General features: G+C 37.3%; 1 protein-coding gene across 4 annotated transcripts in view; it reads right to left on the bottom strand.

The window, feature by feature from the left end:
* Window positions 1-27,743, bottom strand: part of SCAF8 (SR-related CTD associated factor 8) — a 217,014-nt gene that overhangs the window by 117,173 nt on the left and 72,098 nt on the right. For 2 of the 4 annotated variants that reach the window (XR_005720821.1, XM_040238730.1), the window contains exons 13-20: window positions 27,591-27,691; window positions 24,844-24,957; window positions 23,035-23,191; window positions 21,038-21,171; window positions 19,116-19,260; window positions 17,096-17,164; window positions 13,795-14,013; window positions 11,134-12,595 (exon numbers count right to left, since the gene is read on the bottom strand). Coding sequence is in view for 3 of the 4 variants with exons in the window: in XM_040238730.1 (XP_040094664.1) it covers window positions 11,148-12,595; window positions 13,795-14,013; window positions 17,096-17,164; window positions 19,116-19,260; window positions 21,038-21,171; window positions 23,035-23,191; window positions 24,844-24,957; window positions 27,591-27,691 (2,387 nt within the window). In the remaining variant the exon portion in view is untranslated. Of the gene's footprint in view, window positions 1-10,483; window positions 12,596-13,794; window positions 14,014-17,095; window positions 17,165-19,115; window positions 19,261-21,037; window positions 21,172-23,034; window positions 23,192-24,843; window positions 24,958-27,590; window positions 27,692-27,743 lie in introns of those variants that run through there. The other 2 variants (XM_040238732.1, XM_040238731.1) reach the window with 2 other exon arrangements.

Here is a 27,743-nt window from a genome sequence, read left to right as displayed (position 1 = left end):
TGATTCTATTTGCTCAGTATAAAAGTCATGTTCTGAAGATAGCATTTAACACACAGCTCAAATTACAAGGAAGGCTTTGACCTGTGAACCTGGTGACCATTACACTTTGTCTTTACACCTCTTTGAGCCCTAGATCTGTATGTGTGTAGCATGTGGCAAAGAAAGAGTACGGCTGTAATGCAGATGAAAGGATTGCTGCATTCCAAGGTGAGCTTTCTATATCAAGGTAACAATTAAATTTTACATTATCCTCTTAAGAGTCTAGCTATTTTTTTTTTTAAGCTCTGATGAGAAATTAAATTACTGCTTTACATTTGGAAGTACAGGTAACTATGGCTATGGTGGCATTTCGTGATTTCCAATGAAACCAAGATCCCTTCTATGTCTTCCTAAACTGGTTGCTATGAATGCACAAAATAACCTCACTTCTTTCCCTCAAATAGATAATCTGAGATCTCAAATTTTATTTGACAGACTTCATTTGGGATAAAATAACTCTAAACATGTTTTTCAAATTCTCAGTATTATACAGAGGTCTAATAGAAATGTTTTCAAATCATTTTTCTAAATGTGGTTTCCCTGTATAATGGATTGAGTCAGACACAATTTTTAAAAAGTTAACTCGTTTATTTCTGCAATTAACAACTTTTTTTTTTTTTTTTTCTGGTCGAATGGCTGAATGGTGTGGCTTGTGGGATTTTAGTTGTCCAACCAGGGATTGAACCCTTGCCCTCAGCAGTGAAAGCACAGTCTTAACCACTGGACAGCCAAGGAATTCTCAACATTTTTTTAGTATGAATACATTCATGGGAAAAGTATAAATCTTTTTTTCACCTTAATCAGCCTTTTTCAAGTCTCATGAAAAAATACCTACTCTTAAAACTTGAGTTTCTACTTCATTGAGGAAGAAAATCAGGAACACTTTTTAGCCACTGAATTGTTACTATCTGGACATAGGTCCAACTGGCCTGGGCTCTACATGCTTGTGGGTAGCATACCATTGTTAACTTCTCCCACCTGGAAGGGGTTTCAGTATCTGCTGAATAGCTCGAAGATACTGTTGTGTGTACTGATGGGCAAACAGGACCTTACCCCAAGGCTACTCTGGTCTATTTGTTTCTCACTGGTCTCTGTACTCCTTCCCATATTTAGACAATCAACAAAAGATGCTGAAAATGAAGCTCCAGTACTTTGGCCACCTGACGCAAAGAGTTGACTCACTGGAACAGACTTTGATGCTGGGAAAGATTCAAGGCAAAAGAAGAGGGCAGCAGAGGATGAGATGGTTAGATAGCATCACCTACTCAATGGACATGAATCTGAGCAACGTGGGAGATAGGGAAGGGCAGAGAAGCCTAGCGTGCTGCAGTCTGTGGGGTCGCACAGCCGCACGTGAACTTAGCAACCGAACAACCAAAGGAAGGAAGCTTTCTAACTGTTCTTAGATCACTGCCATCCCTTCCTGACTGGTAAGCCAGGTGCGCCAGCAGGCTTGCCACTGGCCTAGCGAATCAGACTTTCTGTGTTTCAAGACTGGCCCAGAAACACAAATTCAGCTCGAATAACTAAGTAAGCTTTAGAGGCAGGAAAACTCTGGAGCGTTAAAGCTCCAAGAACCTGTAACTTCATCCATTCCCTCCCTGATATGGGGTTGTAATATAAAATCTGCATAAATTATCCCTTATCTGCAATTAATATACACCACTGATTTGCATGCCCCCAGAGTCTCTATTGGGCTTCTCAGGTGGCGCTAGTGGTAAAGATCCTGCTTTCCAAAGCAGGAGAGGTAAGAGACAGATTCGATTCCCTGGGTTGAGTGGATCCCCTGGAGGAGGAAATGGCAACCCACTCCAGTATTCTTGTAATGAAGAATCCCACGGACAGAGGAGCCTGGCAGGCTACAGTCCATAGGGCTGCAGAGTCAGACATGACTGAAGCGACTTAACATGCACAAAGTCTCAGCCATTTTGGACAATTATAACAACAGCCAACACCAATGTACTCTACAAGCCAGGCAGTGTTTGTTCTAAGTGCTTTGGGGCTCTTCAAATGAAAATCAGGAGAATTGCCCATTCAAGTTTCCACAAGTCACAGGGAACACTGTTAAAAGACCTATTTAGTAAAGACCTATATATTCAGACAACTTGGATTCAGTCAGCTACAAAGCTGTTTTTCAAAGATTTTGCTGAATAACTGTATGAAAAAAAAGAGAGAAATATATTAAGGTTATACTACTAAATGAAAATATCAAATTGTTAACTTATTTGGTAAATGAGAAAGCTATTTCCAACAAACCACTGAAATAGGAAAATGATAGTCATTATCACTTAACAGAAAATCTGGACAAAACAAAAAATGCTAACACACTATAAAAAAGAAACAGTGGAAATGAAACACACTGCATATTTTCAGTGAGCTATATTTAATAAAGTCTAAAAAAACTTCATATTTAAAAGTCAGCCATGAATCATTTTAAGTGCAAGAAAAAATTGCAGGAGATGCTTTGCTATATAATGTTAATACTATTGGATTTTCTTGGTTAGTTCAAATATGACTAAAAAACATAAAATTATGGGTATTACAAATTCACCTAAAAAGCTAGGCTATCATATTTAACAATGTGTCTATCATATTAACAATGAAATTCTATGAAGATGTGTTTCATCACTCTAAAATATGACTATTTCAATGTCTATTTGAAAATGGAAGTGTCAGTCGCTCAGTCATTTCCCAACTCTTTGGGACCTCAAAGACTGTAGCCTGCCAGGCTCCTCTGTCCATGGAATTCTCCAGGCAAGAAAACTGGAGTAGGTAGCATTCCCTTCTCCAGGGGATCTTCCCAACCCAGGGGTCGAACCTGGGTTTCCTGTGTTGCAGGCAGATGCTTTACCGTCTGAGCCACCAACATCTATTTACTTAGATCTTAAATAGTTACAGAATTCAGTCATAGGCTGTTAACGAAATATGTCCTCCAAAAATATGTAAGTTCCAACTTCCAGTACCTCAGAATGGGACCTCATTTGGAAACAGAGTCATTATATATATCATTAGTTAAGAAGAGGTCATGCTGCAGTAGGGTGGGCCCCTAATCCAATATAACCAGTATCTAATTTAAGAAGAAAATTTACAGACAGACATAACAGGAAGGTGATATGAAGACACGTGATTGAAGACAGCAACTTGACGACAGAGGCAGAGACTGAAGTGATGCGTCTGCAAGCCGAGAATAACGAGGACTGCTGAGAACTTCCGCAATTTGGAAGAGACAAGAGAGGCTCTCCTCTAGAGTGTTCAGAGAGAGCACAGCCCTGCCAACAGCTCGATTTCAGATTTTAGCCTCTAGAACTGTAAGAGATTTCGTTTCTGTTGTTTTAAGTCACTCACTTTTTGGTATGTTGTTACAGCAGCTCTATGGAATTATACAGACCATGTGTTAAAATTAAAATCTGTGGCGCTAGTGCTAAAGAATCCACCTGCAATGCAGCTGACGTAACGTTGGTTTGATCCCTGGGTCGGTAAGGTCCTCCGGAGGAGGGCATGGCAACCCACTCCAGTATTCTTGCCTGGAGAATCTCATGGACAGAGGAGCCTGGGGGGCTACAGTCCATAGCGTTGTGAAGAATTGGACACAACTGAAGTGACTCAGCACACGTCCAAGAGTATCTTTTAAAGTAAAGCACAGCTTTGCCTGGTCAGCAAAAACCTGAGTTCAAATACCTGTACAAATCAAAAGCTGTGTGACCGTGGACTTCAGTTTGCTTATTTGTAAAGAAGGGAAATGGCTCCTACAGAATGGTATGTTTCTGAAGATAAATGATTCAGAATGTCCATGACACAGAGGCTAAAATTTTTCTCTCTCCACTCTCAAACCCTTCTCCCTGTAATGAGAAGGAGTTTTAACATATGGTCAACAGACTATTTGGCTACCAATGCATAAAGTAATATGATTTAAAAAAAATAAAAAAGGCTTTAATTCATATATTGTTAAATACATTCTACAAAAAAAACTTTCCTAAATGAAGCCCCAATAGCTTCACTACTTCAGTTCAGTTCAGTCGCTCAGTCGTGTCTGACTCTTTGCGACCCCATGAATCACAGCACGCCAGGCCTCCCTGTCCATCACCAACTCCCGGAGTTCACTCAGACTCACGTCCATCGAGTCAGCGATGCCATCCAGCCATCTCATCCTCTGTCGTCCCCTTCTCCTTCACTACTTAGAAATTTCTAAATCTTTACTGCGGGTATGACCACAGTGCTATGTGATGTGATTATCTCAGAGTTTTGTAAGATGGTAAATGCTATCCTTGCCTATCTAAAAAACTCAAAGCAGTTTCAATCACCAGAAAAGGAAAGAACAATTCTTACATAAGTTATCTTTCATACTTTCAAAGATTATTTTATTTTTTAGTACAAGTCTTCTGATTTTACTAATATCCTTACTAATGTGCAAACTGACCCGACTTCAGTAATAAACACAAGACTCATGTCACTAAAAATCAATTGTTCAAAAGCAAGAACTTTTTATTTCAAATAATAACATAAGCAAAATGGTAATTAACTCTGGCAAGATTAGTAGAAATAGAAGACTAATTCACAGATACGGTAAGCATGTTCCCCTGATGTATGGATCAGGCAGTAATACGGCCACATGTTTAGAATCATATGTGCAAAGACTTTGGAAAAGGTCACCAAAGACCGGCACCATGACATGCTGTGGGTTAAACTTCAGAAGAATCTAAATGGTTTAGTGACTTGAAGAAAACCTAGAATCAGGTTATATATTCTAAGAAAGTAAAATAACTGCAAATTATCCACTGCTACCAAAGACAACAGCTAATCTCTAGACTATGTGAATTCAAGTGAATAAAAGACTAACACTGAATGCTTACTATGTATGTGTAAAGCTAACTTTACCTATTTCATTTATTTCAAGTCACAAAATATTCCTAATATAGGAGTTTTATACACAAGAAAACTGAGTACTAAGTTTTGGCTAAATACACAGTGTATGACTGGCACAGTTCAGAAAGAAGCTGCCAAAGCCACAACCTAAAATATAAATTTGCAACCTATCACTGGTTCTGCTTTACATGTATTAAAACATTTTCAAGAATAAAAAAGTTTTGAAATTTTATTTAATTTGTGGGAAAAGGTGCTTTCAAAAAGAAATCTTAAATATCAATGCAATACAAACCTGCCTCTGGAGTAGCAAGTTACTTAAAAGTTAACAATATTATGCTATGGTGCCACTTCAGGAAAAAAACAAATCCTGAAAGCAGAATCTAAGCAAACGAAGCTGAAGTGAACATTCAGCCACTGGAAGAGAAGAAAGCGCCACAGACACTTGAACAATGAAAACAACAGCTGAGTGTTTCCCTGCAGCCTTTCCCTATTGAAGGATAAGCCTGGTAGGGCTGTTCAAGTTTACATTCTTCTGCACCAAATTTATTTGCCTTTTCTAAAGAGAAGAGGAACTAATAGTTGGTGAGCCTCTGCCGCATGTGTCTGGCACTTTATTAAGTGGTTAAGTTTTTAATCTGACAGACTTGGGTTTCAATCTTTGCTGAAACATTTGTGAGCTGTGAGATCTTAGGACATTAAATCTGTGCCTCTCTTTTGTAAGAGATATTAAAATAACAAATACCTCATAGGACTGTCACTGAGGATTACATTATGATGCTAATAAAATCACCCCGGTTCTTCTCATATGGTGTATGTCTATTAAATATTAGCTAATACTATCAACTGAAAAAAAAAAAAAAAACAAAACACCAAGACAAACCTGCAGGCTAGCTGTTAAGAAATGATGCTGAGAGAGATGCAATCACTTGGCCAAAGACAGACATCTAGAAACGTTAAAGCCAGTTACAAAAACCTAAAGGTAGTTAGAACTGTGTTCTCTTCAAAAGTGTTCCAATATTATTAGCCTTTCTCTCTGTCCAGCCTGCTTCCTCAGCTGGTCTTTTACAGAAGACAAAACTTAATGACTCAAGGTATTTAAATGCTGGAAACGACCTTAGAAATCACTAAGCAAAGGAGCAGCAAACTGCTTTCAACAGACAAATCCAAACTGATGGTCTCTGCTTGGAATGATGGGTTAAAAAGGAGGATGGGAGGTGCTATGAGAAGGATGACAATTCTGAGAAAGGCAGAAAAAATAAGATGAAAGAGTGATAGCAAGGACAGATATCACAGGCCAACCAAGTTCTACATCCTGCCACTGCTGTGCAAGTTCAATATGCTCATGAAATGAACTCCTCTATTCTCACTAAACTAAGGGCCCAAGGTCACAAGCTCCAAGTGCTCACTCTACCACCTACTGGGTTCTTGGCTTCTCAGACAGTAGGGCACCCTACTGCCTGAAGCATCTAATGCTTCTCATACAATCTAAAGGTAGCCCCCCTAAAAAAAAATAAAGTTAGCCCATTAGCACCATTTTACCCTCTTTGACACCCTACATGTATTTTTTATAAATTACTTGGAATATTGTTCTGCATTTTGACCAGAACAAGGCAGAGTGATTCTAAGTGTCCATATGAGGCAAGGAGCCTCCTGGTGAAAAAGAGAATGAAGCAGAGGGAAGAAAAATGAGCAAAGCTCATGACGAAACAAAGCACTGAACACATTAGCTTCTGATGTGCAACCCACATCTAAGTAGTCCTACTAGAAACCTTTCTCCTCATCCCTGGTAAGACTTGCAGTTTTGTTCCAAAGGGGCACTTTCTATAATCAAAGCATTTAATTACATGGTATCTAGAGGTATCCTATAACAAGGTTTCAGTTGAGTCAAAAATACTTTTACGAAACCATCTCCTATGTACTTCCTTCCATCCCTTTCTTGCTATAATGATTCATTTTTAATTAACTCGAATGTAAAACATCTGTGATGATAGGCTTTTTTTATTCATCTGCCAATACCAATTACCACAATTAAATATATACTTTATTGAAACAGTAAAAACTCTGTATCGCTATTTTACTTAAAAAAAAAACCTTAAAAATCTCAAGAGTATGGTACATTAAATATTTACAGATTTTAACATATCTAAAGTGGTAATACAGGGAAGGTGTGTGTGTGTCTTTGTGTATGTGTATAAATATCTATCTCCCCAGGAGATTCTGCATTAATAAGTCTGCAGTGACCACCCCTCAACCCCATATTTTCAAAGAGCTCCACAGATGAATTTGTCACACATTTCCTGGCTAAGAACCAAGAGAAAGTGCATTTCAAATAGCTTTCAATACCCATGCCCTCTCTTTAAAGTATGCCCCCCAAAGAAAACAATCTGGGCCATTAATTTTAAATTCTAGTTCCAGAAAGTTTGCATCAAGGTATCTTATTTTTAGATCTCCCATTAAAAAATGGAGTAATCTGACTTTTCATTAGTAGAAAATAAATTATTTAGAGCTTACTTATGGTTTAAAATATGTTTCCTATAAAACCACAGCATCATCAATTAAGGAAACATTTATAATTCTCTGCCACACTGTAGTATTTAAGATTGCTTACATAATTTTAATTTATTTTGCCTATCTTAAAAATGAACATACACTTGCTCTCCTCTCCTACATTTAAAGAGTAATATGTTAATGCTTTTCTTTGAAAGAGTTAAAAGCCCTTAAAACATTTTATTAACACAGCACCCAATAATAATGATGAAGGCACATAAGGTATAAGTTATTTTTAATTGAATGTTAAATTTTTTTCACTAAATATTGTGCCCATCTAAAATATATTCAATGACAAAAAATCAAAAATTTCCCTAAATCATTAATGAGTAAGGGAATATATATATGGAATATATATATACACACACACATATATATTCCATATATATATATATATATATATATATATACACACACCAAAGAAATACCATATTTCTTTGATTCTAAGACCCGTTTTACATTTTGACATTCCTGAATTACGAATGCATCTTATAATCACTGACATGTCATATTGGAAGCATTTTTAAATTTTTGAATGGTGCGTCTTACCATTAATGGCACCTTAGATCTGATGAACTAACGTTTATTTAAAAAATATTTTTTCAAACTAAAAGAGGCAACTTATTCTTTTTAAATGTAACGAAACTGCCCCTTTCCCAAAACAATCCCAAATGTGTCACTCCATAAAGCTGTATTTTGTTTGAGTGAAAAATGGCCAACAAATCTGTGGAAGCAACTAAATTATCAGAACAAAGGAAACTGTCCTTCTAAGAATGTATAGCTTAAATAATAACTGTATTAATTATTATAGGAAGTGATTTCCAGAGTTTTAAGCAAGCAATTTTATACTATTCCATCTTACAATGCTTTCCTAGTATTCTGTCCACCCTATACAATGAAATAAAATTAAAGTAACATTTCACTGATGATATGCTATAAAGACTACCCTGCTTTAAAAGTAGTTTCTATCTACAATAGAGATGATCAAAGTGCAGTATATGCATTCATGCTAACAGAAGCCAATGTTCAATGAAATGTTCAAAGACAAAAAAAAGTTTAAAGATGAATATCTATTAATGTTGCAATCTACTAACACCACAGGAAGCTATATCATTCTCTATCACAAATAAAAACTATGTGATCTCATGTCTGACGTAATTACTGCCTGCAGCAGTTCAAACTATTTTACTGAAATATTTAGGTTACTCCTTGCACATTCCGAATTGCTAGCATTCTAGTGACAGCAGTACCGTGACCAAAAGGGTCAGAAACGTGATAGGTCTTAAGTCAAACTTAGCAAAGTAAGACAATTAACTTTTTCTCCATCATCTAAAAAAAAAAAAAAAAAACAGTGAAAATATCAGTTTTGGAAATTTGGGATCAGGATGAATAATATCCTTTCACTCAAACATTACACAACAATGAAAGATAAAGTGAGCATAATTACACATAAATGTTTTTCAGCTGTTTTAAGAGTGTCGCACACTTTGAAGATGGGTGTCGAGGATACAGTACTGACAGCTGATCAGCAAACTTCCCACCATCAGAATCTCAAGCCAGGGCAATACTTGTACACATTTTGTTTTCAAGTTTGCACATGAAAGCCCAAGGGTGATAAAAAGCTTGGGATCAAAATTCACTGCAAAGTCTCACTTTTTTTGTGGCTACTTAATACAAGTGAACGTCAATTTTAATAATGATAAATGCAACTAAAGTACTGAATAGTTTGAAAGAAATTCCAGTTAGTATAACTTCCTTAAGGGCAAGGCAAATCTTTCCAGAACATTAAAACTTTGTACCAGTGTCACAGTTTTTCCCATTACCCCAAGGAAATGATATGCAACCAACTCAAATTACTGGACTGAATTCAATGACCTTAGAAATAAACATCAGATTTCCATTCTCAACTACTTTTCCAAAAAAACCAAAATAAATAACATACTATTTCTATTTCAGAACATGTAAGAGGAAAAGAATATTTCTGGCGAGGAACCTTAAAGATCTCTAGATCACAAGAGGTAAGCAAAACCATCCAATTTTAAATGGCTGGTGTATGGCTATCATTTCTGGGGGAAGCTTGACAAGCATAACTGAAGAATTTTAGATAAAACCAATGATGAATTATCAGAAGAGGAAACAAATGACTATTCACGGGACCAAAGGAAAGCCTTCATTAGAAACAAAAAAATAAAACACCAATGGTTTTATATATGTGTGTATATATGTAAAACCCAAAGGAGAAACAATCAGCAAATTAATGAAATGCAAAAGCAAATAATAATAAATATAACAGGAAACTAATCCTCAATTTTTCTGCTACTCGGGTTTACCTTGGAGGCTAATCTGCAATAGTGTCACCCAGAGCCTACAAAACCCATGATGGACACACTGGATCTGGAATACAAATTAAATGTTTTTAAATCCATCAGCACCCACAACTCTACATTTTGTGCAATTAAGGAATTCACTTTAGGCAAGTGACCAGTAAGTATCAGTAAGTACAGGCACTATCTATGCAGAATAGCAAATATAATGTGAAAGAAAGCAATGCAAGCATTTACGTGAAATTCGGCTCCACGCTAAATCTGACTTCATGCTTAACTGTACTAAAAAAGAACTGCCATACTGTCAGTGTATCTCTTTACAATATTTCTTATTTTACCATCATAGAGGCTAGGAGCTGTAACTATGAGCAATGTCAATTAGCCAAGTTTCTCTAATTTTCTACCTAGTTTTAAAGAATATTTAATTATCTGAACTATCAACTTTCTATTTTTCTCTGTATGTGCATGAAACAGACATACAGAGAAACAGAAAAATCTACATATGACTTACACAATAAATACGCACAGGTATTACACATATACTAATGAGACTGCATGATTTTTCATATCAAAGTACATGCTTTTTCCACACATGGTTCTTTTTGTTACTAAGAGTAATAGAAAACTTCTGCAACAACTAAGCACATGCTGCCAATGATCCATGGTTTTAAGAATTTGTAGGTTAAAAAAATACAATTCCTAGAACACTGTTATCAAACAAAGAAGTTTTATTGGCATCTAAAAACAAAGTTCACCCAACATTGAAACGTACTTTAATATTGATGTTGTTTTCTTTTTTTCTTTTGAACTCACTGCAGTATGAGGAACAAATCACAAACACTTACTTTGGAGAAACAGAGACCAGAGTGTAGATTTTACAAAATCACTTTTTAAAATCTCTGTATTGTGCTCCTCAAATATTTAGAGCCAGTCTTTGCATAAAATATCACAGCTTTGTCTATTACCTTAAAATTCTGCAGCAGCCTAAAGATATGGATAAGATATACCATCACTTGCTATTCTGAAATATATCTATTACCATATCCAACCTAATGGTAGTATCTAAAAAAAATTCTTTCTTCCATAGGAAGTCTCTGACAAGCTGTTATTCGTTTCCTTGAAGTTAAAAGAATCAGGGGGCAACATTTATATTTTATCAGAAAAATAAAAAAAATGTTTACCTACCATGTTCATATTAAGAACAATGTCTATACAAGTCAGTTGTACAATTATTTTAAGAGAAAGGTGAACATGAACATCAGATTAACTTAATTCTGGCAGACAAAAGTGAACAACTATGGTCCAGTCAGCCATTAATCTATTACAGAGAGATGACAACTTTACAAAATGTATCTTTTACCTACTGAGTGATGATTATGTCCCCTCAGTTTCTGTGCTTTCTACCACTGGTTCACTCTCTATATCAGCAACTGTGTCACTCTTCTTGTTTATTTCACTTGAGGATGCCAGTTTTTCATACAGTTCAGGATCACTCTGTGCTGGTAAAGGCGGTGGCTGGGCATGTCTCTCAGTATTTTCACCATTAACCTGAGGCACGTTATCACCTTTTCGTTGAGAAGTGGCCCCTTCAAAAATCTCAAAAACCCGAGCATGAGGAGGGGGGATCCAGGTGTTTTGAATTCTATCTCGTCCAAGACGATTCCCATTCATTTCTCTGCAGAAATCAAAATCTCTGTCATCCCTGTCCCTCTGCCTCTCCCAGGGTCTTCTGCGGTCATCAAAATCTCTGTGAACTTCTTGTCCGAATCCTCTGTTCCAAGGACCACTTCGAGGATCAAACCGGTAGTTTCCAGACCGAAATCTACCTCTTTCCTCATGTAAGCCTTTCGGACCGCCATAGACAGGTAGAACTCGATGTTCTCGCTCATCAAAATCTCTGTGCCCCCAGGGCTTCTCTGGATTAAAGCCAAAGTGGTCTCTTCGGCCAAGATGATCTATGCCTGGCCTCACGAGATTCTCCCTGATATCTACGGGAGGTCTTCCAAAATGATCTCTAGCGTCTAACGGAGGCCTTCCAGGACCTTCTCGTGGATCAACAGGTCGTCCAACCACATCCCTAACATCCACCGGGGGAGGTCTACTGATGGCCTCCCTGGGTTCGATGGGAGGAAACCGGTAATCTCTGTCACCTTCCTGCTGAATGTTATCATTCCCAAGTGGTATCCTTTTTTCTGGGTTAGGAACATTGTCTACATTTTGTCTTCCAGGAACTAGAAAAGGTCTTTCAGGTGGACTAAAAATATCTCCTGGAGGAAAAGGACCACGGGGTGGTGGATGCAGAGCTGAATCGAGTACTGCTGGGGGAGGGAGTCCCCGCTGGGGTGGAATTCCAGGCTGTATTAACGGGAATCGTGGTCCAGGTGTCTGTGGTATCAGTCCTGGACGAATGTCTAACATTGGCATTGCAGGCATCCTTTGATTAGGAAGATTTAAAGGGGGTAAGTTTTGAGGCCCAGCTGGTGGCTGTGTTCCCAAAAGCCCAGAAGTACTTGGGACACCGGGTGGCTGTACTCCGAGAAGTCCGGAATTATTAGGCATATTTGGGGGGAGCACTCCCAAAAGTCCAGAACTATTTGACACATTTGGTGGCTGTAATCCCAAAATTCCAGAGTTATTTAAAATATTTGGTGGCTGGGGTCCAATCATCCCAGAACTACTGGAAACGTTAGATGGCCGGACTCCAAGAATTTCATTATTACTGGATACGTTTGGTCTTTGCACTCCCAGAATTCCAGAATTGCTTGTCACATTTGGCGGCTGTCCTAAAATCGCAGGGCCACTTGAAATATCATTTGGAATCACTAAAATGGAAAGGAAAAAAATAACATAATCAATCACCCTGGTGTGAAAAAGAAACGATACAGTTCAGTGCCCTACATATAAACCTTCAAGCTGTGAACTTGCAAAGCTGTCAACGTGGGTTCATGTGCCCAGTCACTAAGCTCACGGTCACCTGCAGGCACCCCCTCTGTGCACTTCACCGGCCAATGCTGCGTACAGAGGGCAGCACTAGCCCACTATCCCCCATCTCTTCTCCCTCCTCTAGGTAGTAACACTTCTTGCCTGTTCACTCAAGCCAGCCCCTGTAGGCCAGCTGTTATGCTGCACTACTGTACTTTTCAAGGTACTGTACTGTAAGATTAAAAACATTTTCAGTGTTTATTTTTTATGTATTATTTGTGTGCAAAGTATTATAAACCTATTACAGTACAGTACTACATAGTCAATGGTGTTGGTTGGGTACCTAGGCTAACTTTTGTTGGACTTACGAATGTGCTCCCAGAACAGAACTCATTCGTATACAGAGGACTTACTTTATTTATAATTATTAATGCTATAATTTCCAGTAGTCAGCTACTTGTATCTCCCCAAGAACCAAGGTATACCAGATATTAAATAAAAATTAAAGCTAAAATTATAAATACCACACACAGTAAAATGTAAATATGAAAACAAAGTGGAGCTCTTACCTAAAATCTTTACATGAAATCTTTTTAAGTTAAACTAAAATGTCAGGTTTTATACCGATCCTCCACCTTTATTTAACAAAGGCGTTTCTAACAGTAGTGTCAATTAAAAAAAAAAAAAAAAAAAAGACTTGCCGCTTTCAAACAACACACTTATCTTCTAGACCTAGCTGAATATCTGGCAGAAGCTCTACCTTATATTGGTTTGTTTTAATCTTTCTGTTGGTATACATATTTTGTGCAATCTTATTCTAATAACAACACATTAAAAAAGTCCCAATAGGCCAAAAAAGGGAGAAGTCTTGAAGAAAAGGTGTCAAAATATATACTATCCTGAATAGAATGCCAAATTTGTTTTTAATATAAATTTTAGGAGACAGTCATCTTTTTTTTTCTTTTTTTAAAAGCTGCAATATCCATGCACTGGTTACATATGCATGACACCTCAGAATTAAACACCAATACAGAGAAGTAGTACTTATGATTTAACTATGTCTTTCTGGGAATTTCTTTTTACTTTTTTTTTTTTTTACCTGATCTGGTGTTTTCTGCAGAAGAAATCTGATGATCAATAAGATGAGGTACTTTTTCTTCAGGCTCTGCTTGCTTCGTTGGAGGATTAAAAACATTTCCAGCTGGCAGAGTGGCAGTAGCAAGACTGCTGGCAACAGAACCACCTGGTAAAACAAGGCTACCAAATCCAACATCTTTCACAGTTTCTGGAGTCATAGATAATGGTGGTTGCACTAAAGCTGTTTAAAGAAGGAGAATATACAGTTCAGATTTAATTAGCTAATCAATTAATGTGCCAAGTTAAAATATTAAGCATGACCAACACTGGTCTTGAAGTTTTAAATCACCTCCTTGCCTCTTCTCCCAATTATCTGGTGAGACTGCCCAGTTGACATGTCATATGTGAATTCTCTTCTGGTCCCTTTATTTAATTTATGATGAAAACTAACCTCTGGGAGCCTGAGTGTTTCATTTAATGGCATCTCTGTATCACTGGAAACGACCCTGATGCCGGGAAAGATAGAAGGCAGGAGAAGGGGACAACAGAGGATGAGATGGTTGGATGGCATCACCAACTCGATGGACATGAGTTTGAGCAAGCTGTGGGAGCTGGTGATGGACAGGGAAACCTGGCGCACTGCAGTCTGTGGGATTGCAAAGAGTTGGACATGACTAAGTGACTGAACTGAACTGTATTACCCAGCACATTATAAATATAGCAACTGATACTCAAAATGATAAATGAGACATCATGAAGAGGCTAAATTATACTTAGAAACCTCTTTTAAAAAAAAATAGGGTAAAACAATTTTTAGAAATATTCAGTAGAGACAAGTATAGTAAAATAAGGACCCACACTTAAAATCATAATTTTTCAAAGATGAGGCTTCCCTCATGGCTCAATGGTAAAGAATCCACCTGCCAACGCAGGAGACGCTGGTTTAATCCCTGATCCAGGAAGATCCCACATGCCATGGAGCAACTAAGTCTGTACACCACAACTATTTAAGCCTGTGTTCTACAGCCGCAAGCCTGTGCTCTGCAACAAGAGATGCCGCTGCAATGAGAAGTCCACCCACCGTAACTAGAGAAAAGCTCATTCAGTAATGAAGGAAGACCCAGCACAGCCAAAAGTGAAATCAATGAAAACAAAACCGAGTAACTTTTCAAGGATGTCAGTACGCGGCCATCTAAATGTACAGAAACGACTGGTGTAAGCACAAAGACCAACAAATGAGAGTGAAAACCTGCCCAATTCTCTAGAAATTCTAAGTACCAGGGTCTTTTACACTCACTACTTTTTGTCAAATGAGGTTAGAAACTCATCAGATTAGAACTACAAATAAAAAGGTGCAAAGATTTCATTTTAAAGAATGGGTAGAAATGCCCTGTCTATATGTCACGTATGTTAAAAACTAAGCTAGAGGAATATTAAAACCACAATTGAACAATTAGAAATTCTAGTCAAATTTATGTTACAACACTATCTAGTCATGTACTCTGGGATTCTAAAAAGTGTTTTATCCTCACATTTAACTCCAGACTACCTAGACAAACCGTTAACATAGAACAAAGCTGTAAAACAGGAATAAAATGACCTGAGATCCCATATGGGAATTGTGAGAACTAAATGAGACAGTGTGAACAATCAGGTGAATATCTGGCATACAATGGTATTTCTATTTTTCCTTTAATTGATCCCAGATTTTCCAAAATAATTAAAATAAGAAGTAAAATTGGGAGACGGGCTCTTAACCAAGTAGGATACTGTAAACAGTGAATTCAGAAATGGCTTCTGAACATTTTTCTAATTTTCAGAAAAAAATTAACCGTTCTTCCTAATTAACCAACAGTAACATAAAAAGGATCCTCATGTTGTCTAACAGCACCAGGAGAAAAAGGAGTTTAAAAATATAAGAAAAATGAGTTACAAAATCAAAAGGTAGGCTCTGTATCATATATACTCTCTTTACAATAAAGTCCTTTGGTCCAATATTATGGCAAAAAGCTAAGAAGCCCTCAAAAACTGATAACAGTCATCCCAAAAGGATAGAGCAGTAACATGAAAGGTCTCACTGTACAAAGATGAACAAATTGAACTTCAAAAAGAAAAGTGAATTTAACTATTTGAAAGCATAAATCCATTAATCCATACACATCACTAAAAATGAAGGGGAAAAACATAGAGGGAAGAGAGTAGAGAAGAAATAAGAGAAATTCTCCCCTACCTTCAGCCACTGGGTATCACGGATAATAGAATTCATTACTCTGAAAGATGGCACTTGTAGTAAAGAATTTAGCATCTACCCTGGGTCTCCTGTCCTTCAAGGTAATGAAATATAATTTACAGAACAAATTCTTGCTAAGAAATGTGGAAGGGATCATAAAATTTGGAAGATCACTTTGCAACTAATAAAAGGTAGATTCTGGCAATAATAAAGGATGAAAGCATCAGATGACAATATGCAAGGGACTTTTAACGCCCAGGTGCCACCATCCGAACGCTCTGACCCATTCTGACATCATTAAAAGCGAACAGGAAGGCGCTGCATGCATGGCTCTTGATGTGAAGTAATATCAAGTCCACAGAACCCCACTTGTTAGGTTTTCTTACCAAAAAAGCTGAAGCATGTTCTAAACAAGCCTATGGTGCTAAAAACTTTCTATCTGCAGGAGGTTCAAGAAGACAAAAAAACAAATCTGATGCCACAAAGAAGCAAAAAACCCAAAGCCATCATTTGGGATCCTATATAGAGAAGTGAGGGATTCCGAGGTGCGGCTGGTGGTAAACAATCTGCCTGCCAGTGTGGAGATGTAAGAGATGGAGCTCAATCCCTGGGTCAGGAAGGTCCCCTGGAACTGGGCAGGGCACCGTGCTCCAGTACTGTTGCCTGAAGAATCCCTTGGACAGAGGAGCCTGTTGGGCTACAGTTCACAGGGTTGAAGAGAGTCGGACACAACTAAAGCAACTTAACACACACACACATAGAAATGAACTTACTTTGCAACAAGTCAAAGACATGAAGGATTTTTTAAAAAGGGAATGTGGGTGGAGCTGCTCCAGATTAAGACATTTTATACATAAAACAAAACAAAAAAAGATATGAGAACTTTTGATTAAAATAAATAATTGTAAAAAAATTTTGATCCAATAGAGCAAATCTGAATATGGACTGTCATACAATATTGCTGATTTGTCAGAAATCATTTAACCCAAAATACCAAAAAAATGCAATTGTCTGACAACTTTCAGAATAAAAAAATTAACAATAATTCACAGGAATGAGAATCAACACATAATTTTTAATGTAGAAAACTCACATGTTGGTACTACTGGCGGGATAGTAGGTGGTGGTACAACAGGGGGTGGAACTGGAGGAGGCATGAAACCTGTGTGGGGAAAAAAAAGACCAACAATAAAATAACAAGAAAGTTACTTTCTTTTAAATCAAAGATTTAAACAGCTATAAATGAAATTCTACATTCATCATATAATCGCTACTACAACCTCATATTTATGAATATATTTTCCATTTAAATAATTATTTTTATATACATAACCTTATTTGACACTTAGTAGGCTAAAAAATAAAAGCACAGAGATCCCTGTCATAAACACATACTATTTGTTTACTCATTCGTCTAAATTCTGTGGCATGCTCTATGATACTGTAAAATCAAACATTAATTCAAGCCAGGCAGCCTGTTTCTGTTAGCTTGATGACTGCATGGGGAGTTAAGCATTGTATTCAAGCTCCTAGTAATATTATATGCAATAATGTCACCTGTAAAATATGCTACTGTATTTCTGATATATATATATATATATATATTCTGTTTATCCACTAGACCACAATATTTGCATTAATTTTGTGTCTTACTATAGTTTGTTTTGAACACTGAAACAAACCTTAATAAAAATAAGTAAATAACTTACTATTGGCAGTTTCATGATTTTAAATATCACATGATCCAACCATAAACCTGCTTCTCTGTATTTTTAAAATACAGAGCTACCATTAAATTCCATTAGAAAAAGTGGCTAAAAATAATGGGGAAAAAACATGATTTTCAACAAACGAATGCAAACATGTGTATGGTTTTTGAAATACCATGTATTTCTTCTGAGAAAAGTTTAATTTTCAATGACAAATACAGAAGATATTTTATGAGTAATTCTCTAATATTTAAAATATAAAAAGTTACAGTTCTTACTAAAATCTTCATCAACTTCAAATTATACATTAAACTATGATTTAAAAATTTTACATTACATGACAAATTACAACAGACAATGAGTTTAATTTTTGGTTTTGTTTCCAGTTTTTAGGAACCGTATTCAACAATGGCTAAGGATTTAAATTACAGAAATCAACTCAGTCATTCTTTTCATAAAACACAAATAATTCATAAAGTTAAAAAAACAATTTTGAAAAACAACATGTATCATTTGATCCCTTATTCTTCTAAACCTCCCATGATCTAATAATAAAAAGCTCTAAGCTCTCTATATCTCTTACATATAAGCAATTAACTGCATTTAATTGATATAGGTTAAGTAATCCATAGTTTTTTACATGGAAACAATGATTTAAGGGCCTTTATGTTTACCAATAATTAATTAGGTCAAAAGAATTACTACAAATTCAATTAGCACTTTAAGATATACTTTAATTTCTAATGTCAAACTGGAAATCTAATAATTTTTAGGATGGCTAATCTACGTATTATTAGATCCAGAGTGGCTCAGATGGTAAAGAATCTGCCTGCAGTGCAGGAGACCTAGGTTCAATATCTGGGTAGGGAAGATCCCCTGGAGAAGGGAATGGCAATCCACTCCAGTATACTTGCCTGGAGAATTCCATGGACTGAGGAGCCTGGCAGGCTAGAATCCACGGGGTCGCAGTTGCCATGACTGAGCAACTAACACTTTCATTTTTTTCAATCTATATATATTTGATGCATACTTTCTGATAAATGGGTGATAACTGTAGACTTCTATATAAAAAACTTCAACATAAATGTTAAATTATTTTTAAGTATTTCAATGATTTTAAAATATTCATTTCTTTTCTCTGTCAAATGCTTCTTAAAAGTGTGGTTTGTGAACAACAAGCATCAGCTGGGAACTTGTTAGAAATGCAGCTGTCCTGCCCCATTGCAGTTCCACTGGTTCAGAAGGTGGCTGGGCCCAGCGATCTGTGCGTCAACACACCCTACAGGTGATTCGGATGTAAGCTCTGGTTTGAGACTCACTGCTCTTATAGCATTTAAACTTCGAAAGAGAACAATTTAAACGACAGAATTCTCAACAGAGTTCAAATACAAGATGAATTCTTACCAGGCGGTGGTTGTGAAGGGTTGAAACTTGCTCGGAGAAAAGGAGGCGGAGGGATTGGACTGAAGCCGGGAGGAGGAACTGGCATTGACACAGGAAATGCTGGTGGCACTAAATTAACCGCAGGCACTGCCGGGGCCACTGGAATCTTGGGGGTAGAAAATAAAAAAGTCCATGCACCATGTTATCCATCTGCAACGATTACATCTTAGGACAACCAAAGGTAAATGACTTCTGTTTCACAGGAAGGTAACGAACATTATCGTATTAAGTTGCTTTATTTTTTTCCTTCCTGTATTCTTACAAGTGAACCTACCTGAAGTAGAAGACAGTATTTTTCAACACAGTGTATGTGGAGATTGTGAAATCTACCTTATATTCAGGTAATGCAAAAATATGGGCACTTCCTTCAACAGTGAATATCATGCTCAATTTTAAACTGCCATCTCCCACTAAGTTTGTAACACCTAACTATGTTATGCAATCTAATCACCATCAGGAAGCACATCACTCACTACCAGCTTTAAAAGGGCTGCATTTCTCATTAACTTGCTTTCTACTCCTAACCATAAATTCTTTTACTCATAGTAGGTATAATTATTCCCAAATATTTATCTGCATTTTGGCATGACTGGCTGTACTTCTCTCCTGAAGAAAAGTGAGTCTCTCAGTCATGTCTGACCCTTTGCGACCCCATGGACTATACAGTCCATGGAATTCTCCAGGCCAGAATACTGGAGTGGGTAGCCATTCCCTTCTCCAGGGGATCATCCCAACCCAGGGATCAAACCCAGGTCTTCTGCACTGCAAGTGGATTCTTCACCAGCTGAGCCATCAGGGAAGCTCACCTTTCTTCTGAAGTTCACATTGTATCAACGGTCTATTCAACACCTCGATTTTGTTGTCCAGAAAGAGTTCAAACTTTCACATGCACAAAACTGAACTCCCTCTGTCCTTCCCAAAACCACACTTCCACAGTCTCACATTCTCAGGTAATGGTAACTCCATCTTTCCAATTTCTCAGACCAAAAAACCTTGCCTCTGTTCTTTCTCACAACTCAAATCCAATCATGTCATTCCATGACAATACACCTAGTACCTGTCAGCTGCTTGTTGACTTCACTGCCATCAGTCTCGTCCAAGCCACCATCATCTCGTCTGAATTGCTGCAGTTGTCTTTTAACTTGTCTCTGCTTTTATCAGTGCCTACTATTCTATTCTCAAAGCAGTTGCCAGTGCAATCCTTTAAAGCCAGATGAAACCACTTCTTTCTTCAAAATAAGGGGTCCCCCATCTGAAGAGTGAAACCAAAGTCCTCCAAGAAGTCTCACTTTCACGAAGCTGCCTCTCACTCACTGTTCTTGCTCCTTTGTTTTCCCTGGAACACACCCATAGTGTCCCCAGCTGTGGCCTTTGCACTGGTTGTTCCCTCTGCCTCCAAAGCTTTCTTGAGGCAGCCACATGATTAACTGCCTTAGCAACTTTAAGTGGTGCTCAAATGTCATTCTCAATAAAGTCTAACCTGTTTTAAATTGTAAACTCCTACTGAGGCACTCCTGACATCATAGTTTTATACCTCCTTCTCCCTTGCAGAGTATCTTATAAACTCACTAATTTCCTAGTTTCTGTCTCTCATAATGAGAACAACTGCTCCAGAAGGGCAGGGATTTATGCGTGTTTTCTTTCCCTGAGGTCTCCCCTATCCCAGGTGACTAGAACAGTGAATGTCACAGAGCAGGCATTCGATAAATTTGTTCAGTAAATAAACATTTAAATATGAATTACATCTTACCTAAATGAAAATTTTCAAAATACTTATATTTAATATTAGTCTATTTTGCACAATTTGTCCAAATGAGTAAAAACAGAAATGTAAAACAACACATTGAACAGTAAAAAAAAAAAAAACAACACCCAGCACTAACCTGTAACATAGCAACAGGTGGAGGGAAAACCTCTGCCTGGGTTGTGACCACTGTCTCCTTTTCAGCTGGAGGTGGGCTCTGAGTTGTCTGGACCGTCTCTTTAACAGGTTCTGAGCTTTTCACCGTTTCCCATTCTAAAAAAATTATTTTAAATTGACTTCCTCTGAGTGGATGCAATTTTTCATTTTCTATTACTATGAATACATTTACTCCAGGTCCGAATGGTCCTTCCTGTACCACAGCTCATTTTCCAGAAGTGTCCACAACTCTAGGTGTTGTGGACAAACTCTATTTGGTTCTGCTGACATAAATCTGATTAGGATACTAAGGAGTTCAAAACAACATGAAATGAGGCACAAATCAAAGATGCTAAAATATTCAGTCTAGAGAAAACACATAAAAGGGACATAAGAGACTTATCTCCAAGGCTGCCTGATATAAGAGGAACCAACCTTATTCTATATTTTGTCACAAGGTACAAGGGGAGCCCAACAAGGAAAGCATTAACTCAATATAGAAAAATCTCCCTGAAAATACTGAAAAATGCAAAAGCAGAACAAAGGTCGAACGGGTCCTCTAAAGGTTCTTCATCTCCCTTAGAGTACACCCATCAAAGTTACCAAAATGACTAGTAAGACTGCACATGACCTTTCCACTCTGCCTCTCTGACTTCATCTCCTACTACTCACTTCTCACTATACTCAAGCCATTCTGCTCTTATGACCATTTAATAGACTTTGCATTCTCTCTGTACGAACCACTCTATCCCAGAAAGCTGCACATCTCAGCCCTCTGAAAATCACCTGCTCCACTAGACCCTCTTCAACCACTTAAAACTGCAGAAGCACCACAATCATGCTGCCTATCCCCTTGCTCTGTTTTTTCTTAGGGCTTACCCACAGTGAAATACTATTAAGTTTTTTACTTTGTTTATTATCCGTTTTCCCCCCACTAGAACATGGGTTGGCAAACACTTCTTACCGTAAGTATTCTAGACAGCGTGGGCCTGTGTTCTCCATTACAATGACTCAACTGTTGTCGAATTTTAAAGTCATATACAATAGGTAAACACAACTGACCATGGCTATGTTCCAATAAAACTTCATTTACAGAACAGGCAGCAGTAAGACTTGGCCCAAGGCCCGCTGTCCATCCCTGTACTACAGTGTGCAATTTGAGAGGAAGGGTTTATGTCTATCTCACTGCTATAGTCACAGTTCCTAAAATTATGCCTGGCACACAGCAGGAACTGAAATATGCTTTGAATGAGTAAATGTTCTCGAAGAACAGCCATCCAAGTCAGAGAGAGAAGGAAATGGCAAGAATACAACAACTGAAAAAAAGTGTTTGAAAACATGTGCAATGGCCAGAGAACAAAAACACTACTCTGAAAATTAAGCTAACTTTAGTAAAAGAGCTAAGATGTCACGAAATGAGGTATATCATATTTCAGTTCTTTCCCAAGTATCCATTATCCTGTGAATTTTTAAAAACAGACAGATTTTTAAAACAACAGGTCAGATTATCACTTGGTTATAAGTTTTCTAAAGCTCCATGAATCTGAACTACAGCTCTCTAAACCAAGGTTCTATTCCTGCCATTCTCAACACAGATACTAATCAAAATATTATAATCTAAGAAGTTTTTTTTAAAGAAAGAATCCTAAATCCCCAGTTCTCATTTAAACTCAAGTAAATAAAATAGTCTAAAGATGCCTCCATATTGACAATTCTCTCAAAGACTGAAACTTTAGAAAAAGGCATATATAAGAAATGCTACTTCAGAGTTTTAGAACACTACACTCTGACACTTATGAATAGATCCCAGGTAAGCATATACATTGAACAGGGTAATGGTTCACTTTTTTCCCCCTCTTGTGTGCAAGGGGGAAAAAAATCCAGGAAGTAACACAATTCACCCCATCATGCAAAATGTTTAGCAGTTACAACCCTTTCAGCATGCTTTTTAAACAGTAAAACTCCCCGTAGGGTTCTTACCAGTATTTACAGTTTCTTGATCGATCATGCCTCCTTCTGCAAAACCTTCCAAGTCATCCACTTTAACTTTTTCCCACGGTATATATGTAACTCCAAGATCCACATCCCAGAATTGTTTGTATTCTGTTTTCACACCTTTGTTTAAAGCCCAAGCAATCTATAAGAGAAGGAAAAAAAAGGGTTCATTTATACTATTTAAAAATAAAAAAAAGCTAAAACATACAAAATCATAAGCTAATGATGTAAATACAAATAAAATTAGTTTCAAAAATCAGCTAGACAAAAATCACTGCTGGAATAACAATAATCAAGGAATTTTTTCCCATGTATTTCCTGATTTTGTTTGTAAAATGAAACCTGCATTAGACAGTGATGGTGTCTGTAATATGGGGTTTATTTCCACTACTTTACTTCAGCCGCTCAGTCATGTCCGACTCTTTGCGACCCCATGAATCGCAGCACGCCAGGCCTCCCTGTCCATCACCAACTCCTGGAATTTACTCAAACTTCTGTCCATCGAGTCGGTGATGCCATCCAGCCATCTCATCCTCTGTCATCCCCTTCTCCTCCTTCCCCCAATCCCTCCCAGCATCAGTCTTTGCCAATGAGTCAACTATTCGTATGAGGTGGCCAGAGTACTGGAGTTTCAGCTTCAGCATCATTCCTTACAGTGAACACCCAGGACTGATCTTCAGAATGGACTGGTTGGATCTCCTTGCAGTCCAAGGGACTCTCAAGAGGCTTCTCCAACACCACAGTTCAAAAGCATCAATTCTTCGGCACTCAGCCTTCTTCACAGTCCAACTCTCACATCCATACATGACTACTGGAAAAACCATAGCCCTGACTAGACGGACCTTTGTTGGCAAAGTAATGTCTCTGCTTTTTAATATGCTATCTAGGTTGGTCATAACTTTCCTTCCAAGGAGGAAGCGTCTTTTAATTTCATGGCTGCAGTCACCATCTGCAGTGATTTTGGAGCCCCAAAAAATAAAGTCTGACACTGTTTCCCCATCTATTTCCCATGAAGTGATGGGACCAGATGCCATGATCTTAGTTTTCTGAATGGTGAGCTTCAAACCAACTTTTTCACTCTCCTCTTCCACTTTCATCAAGAGGCTTTTTAGTTCCTCTTCACTTTCTGCCACTTCTTAGTAGGATCTTAAAACAATACATTCCTCAATATAATCCAAATCTACTTTTTACCATAAAAACCTCAACTTAATTAGATATAATTATTTAGATAAAATCTTATAATTAAGCAATTAGATACTTAGATAATTAGCTAAACAAAATCTTGGTACTCCATGAGAGAAGAGACCAGTGACACTTCAGCTTACATAGAGAAACTCTCTGCCATAAAAGGACAAAACATGGGTGTATTAACTCCTTTGAAAGTAATTTTAAATTTATTAATTTAGTTACAGAAATTGATGAAATAAATTATCTTCAAAATAGCAGAAATAAAATGTGAATTACAAGATGTTAAAAAGGAGACATCAATAGTATAATTATGGGTTAGGATTAGGAAGCACTGGGAAAAAATGAATGAAAGACAAGCTTGATAATGTTCTGCTCATAAAATGGGGTCCTGGTTGACTAAAGAGTACTGTGTGGGTACGATTTCAAAGAACTGCTTGAATAAGGTTTTGTTTGGTTATTGTTTAACCTCAAGCTATTCTATACTTTAATAATACTGAAATAATAAATTTCTGTCAAGGTTTACCCATAACACTAAAAAAGGATTCAATACAGGAAACAGGATTCTAACAATCCAATAAAACAAGAGCATGCGTCCCCCAATCTCACCTTAATGACCTTGGATCCAATTTTATATGACCCGGAACTAAGTTTCTGAAGAGCTCGAAATGCATCTTGTCGATGAACCATGCAGACATAAGCACAGCCTCTGGGAGGAATCATCTGTTAAAAAATTTTTTTTCTTTAGAAATGGTATAAGGAGGGCAAGTCATTTCTGGCATTTTATGGTTTTAATAGAACAGAACATTGATTACTGATAATACTGAATCATTTCCCCCCTTTTTTCCTCTGGCTGTTTATTGGTACAATTCATATACAATTACTTAAAGAAAAAGTTCAGAAGTTAGCTGGGACTCATTCTAAGCCTGATATACATGAAATCTTAAATATCATGTCAATCCGTTTCACTACACAGTGATAAACTATTAAAATAATGCAAGACATATATAATACCACCAGATAAACAGAACGTAGTACTGGATGGCCAACATATTTGAAGCATGTAATTTATTTACAGTAGTAATTATAATTTTCCCAATGTTATGTTGGGTATTGTGAGAAGGATTTTTGTTTGGCTGAAATATTTTATCCTTAATATAAAGACCAAAATCTACAACAAATAATAAAATGAAAGCTTTTCAATTTTATATAACTTAACTTTGCCCAACTACTTCCAGACAAAGGTTTTAGTATGAATAGGAAGATAGCCTCAGCATAAGGATCTCAATTTTTGTAGCATTTAACTACTCTATGAACTACCAAATCATAAAATTATCTTTAATGTATTAATTCAGAAAAATACATGGAGTATTTCACTTCATGAAGAACTTACAAGGTCTTCTACCACTTTATTAGTAGTCATTACATAAGGTTTAGCTGTGAAAATAACCTTTCCCCCAGTCTTGCTAATATCTCAAGCTATCAACTCTTAATTCCAAACTTCTCAAAAGAGAAGCTTATCTAACCCCTTACATAATTCATCTTTCACAATGTAGATCCAAACCCTTCCATCAATTTTTCAAATCCTGGATTTTATCACTAGCCATTTAGTACACTTCACTTCACAAAATAACTTAATGCCTATTACTTATAAATAATACACTATTATAAGGTAAGACAGAAGAAGAGGGAGACACACTGATGTCCAAATGACTGTGGTACAAGAAAGACTAGACATGGCATACGCAGCGTGAAATACAAGATGCTACTTGGATTTAGGATCTGTTCAGAGCAGTGATTCCTGGTTTTGCATCAAATTCACCTGTGTAATTATGGCACTTTGATAAGAATCAAAAGATATTGATTATGGGCATCCATGTTTTTTCAAATGTCAGCCCATGTCTGACATGCAGCTAGAGCTGAGAACCATTAGTTTAAATGTAGTGCAGAATCAGAAAAAAATTTCAGAGGTTACATGATTACAAACTCTGATGAAAGATTACTTAAATTCTGACAGGTGAAATTTAAAAAGACAAAAAGAGAAGCCTTCAACACTTTTATGGTATAAAAAGAGGAATCTGAAACACCTAAGTTGAAACACTCAACCAATTATCTATTATTTATTAATTAATCAGTTATTTACTATCCAAGTAACTCAGTCAAATCATTTAGGTTCCTCCCTGGTAAAGTAACACTATATGAATTACTTATTAACCAGCTTCCTGTGAGGCTCCAATGAGGTCACCCTCCATTGAAAGTAAAATATAAAATGGTCAAATTCAATTTAAATAAACACTGCTGTTACTAATACCAAAAAGTCAAATTTGGCCATATAAAGAATGTTGAGACTATAAGGACTCTAAGACTAGAAAGGAAAAACCAGTCAATTTCCTGGTAAATAATGATGAAAAATGTCCAAAAGACATTAAAGGATAGTAACAGTGAATAAAATCAGGGTTAAAGTCTCCTCAAACAAATGACTACAAAACATTTCATGGCTTAGTTTTAGCTCCAAGGAGAAACACTGGCCCCTCAGGAAGAAGAAAATATTCCAAGAAGGGGACTGGGTGCAGGGAAAGAATCACACTGAGGCGTGAGGGAACTGTGCTCAGGCTGCACAGGTTTTCTTGCCTCGGGGTTTGCTCTGAGAGGGTGAGGTGGGGAAGGGGAGGAAGGAGGCTGGCAGAAGACTGGGACCTCCCGTCCAGCTGTGTCTCCACCATCACCGACGTGCTCAGGTGCAAATAATGATAATTCTAACTCAGTTTCTCCATTTTCATTTAAAAAGGGGAAAAAAAAGAATTAAACCAGGTCATACATATGGTTCAGAGAAGGCAGTGGCACCCCACCCAGTACTCTTGCCTGGAAAATCCCATGGACGGAGGAGCCTGGAAGGCTGTAGTCCACGGGGACGCTAGAGTCGGACACGACTGAGCGACTTCACTTTCACTTTTCACTTTCATGCACTGGAGAAGGCAATGGCAGCCCACTCCAGTGTTCTTGCCTGGAGAACCCCAGGGATGGTGGAGCCTGGTGGGCTGCTGTCTATGGGGTCGCAGAGTCAGACACGACTGAAGCACTTAACAGCAACAGCATACATATGGTTCCTGCTAACTCATTTGATGTTTTTAGCAATCAAGTACTGCCACACTGCAGTAAGCCCCCTAAAAATATTTTGTAAGAATTCCATTAAAAAAAGAAAAATTAATTAAGAAGATAGCAGGAGAATAAACACAAAAATGATCAGAGTAAAATAATCCTCACCAAAATGTGATTAAGGGCAGATACAAAGTGACTGAAAACTCCCTGGATTTTTTCCAAACCTTGCACTGTTCTATTTAAGAACTGATACTTACATTAATGGACTCAATCTGTCCAAACTCTTCAAACAGGTTGGTTAAATCTTGCTGTGTTGCCTTCTTGTCCACCTGACCAACCCACAGAGTAGTACTGCACACTGCCAAGACACAAGCGACAAATGAGCTGAACCACAGGTGAGTTACTTGCTT

Source organism: Oryx dammah, unplaced genomic scaffold (genome assembly GCF_014754425.2).
Source record: "Oryx dammah isolate SB20612 unplaced genomic scaffold, SCBI_Odam_1.1 HiC_scaffold_4, whole genome shotgun sequence".
Classification (NCBI taxonomy): Eukaryota; Metazoa; Chordata; class Mammalia; order Artiodactyla; family Bovidae; genus Oryx; species Oryx dammah.
Note: the sequence above shows the minus strand (reverse complement) of the source record. Positions and strands in the feature narration are given on the sequence as shown.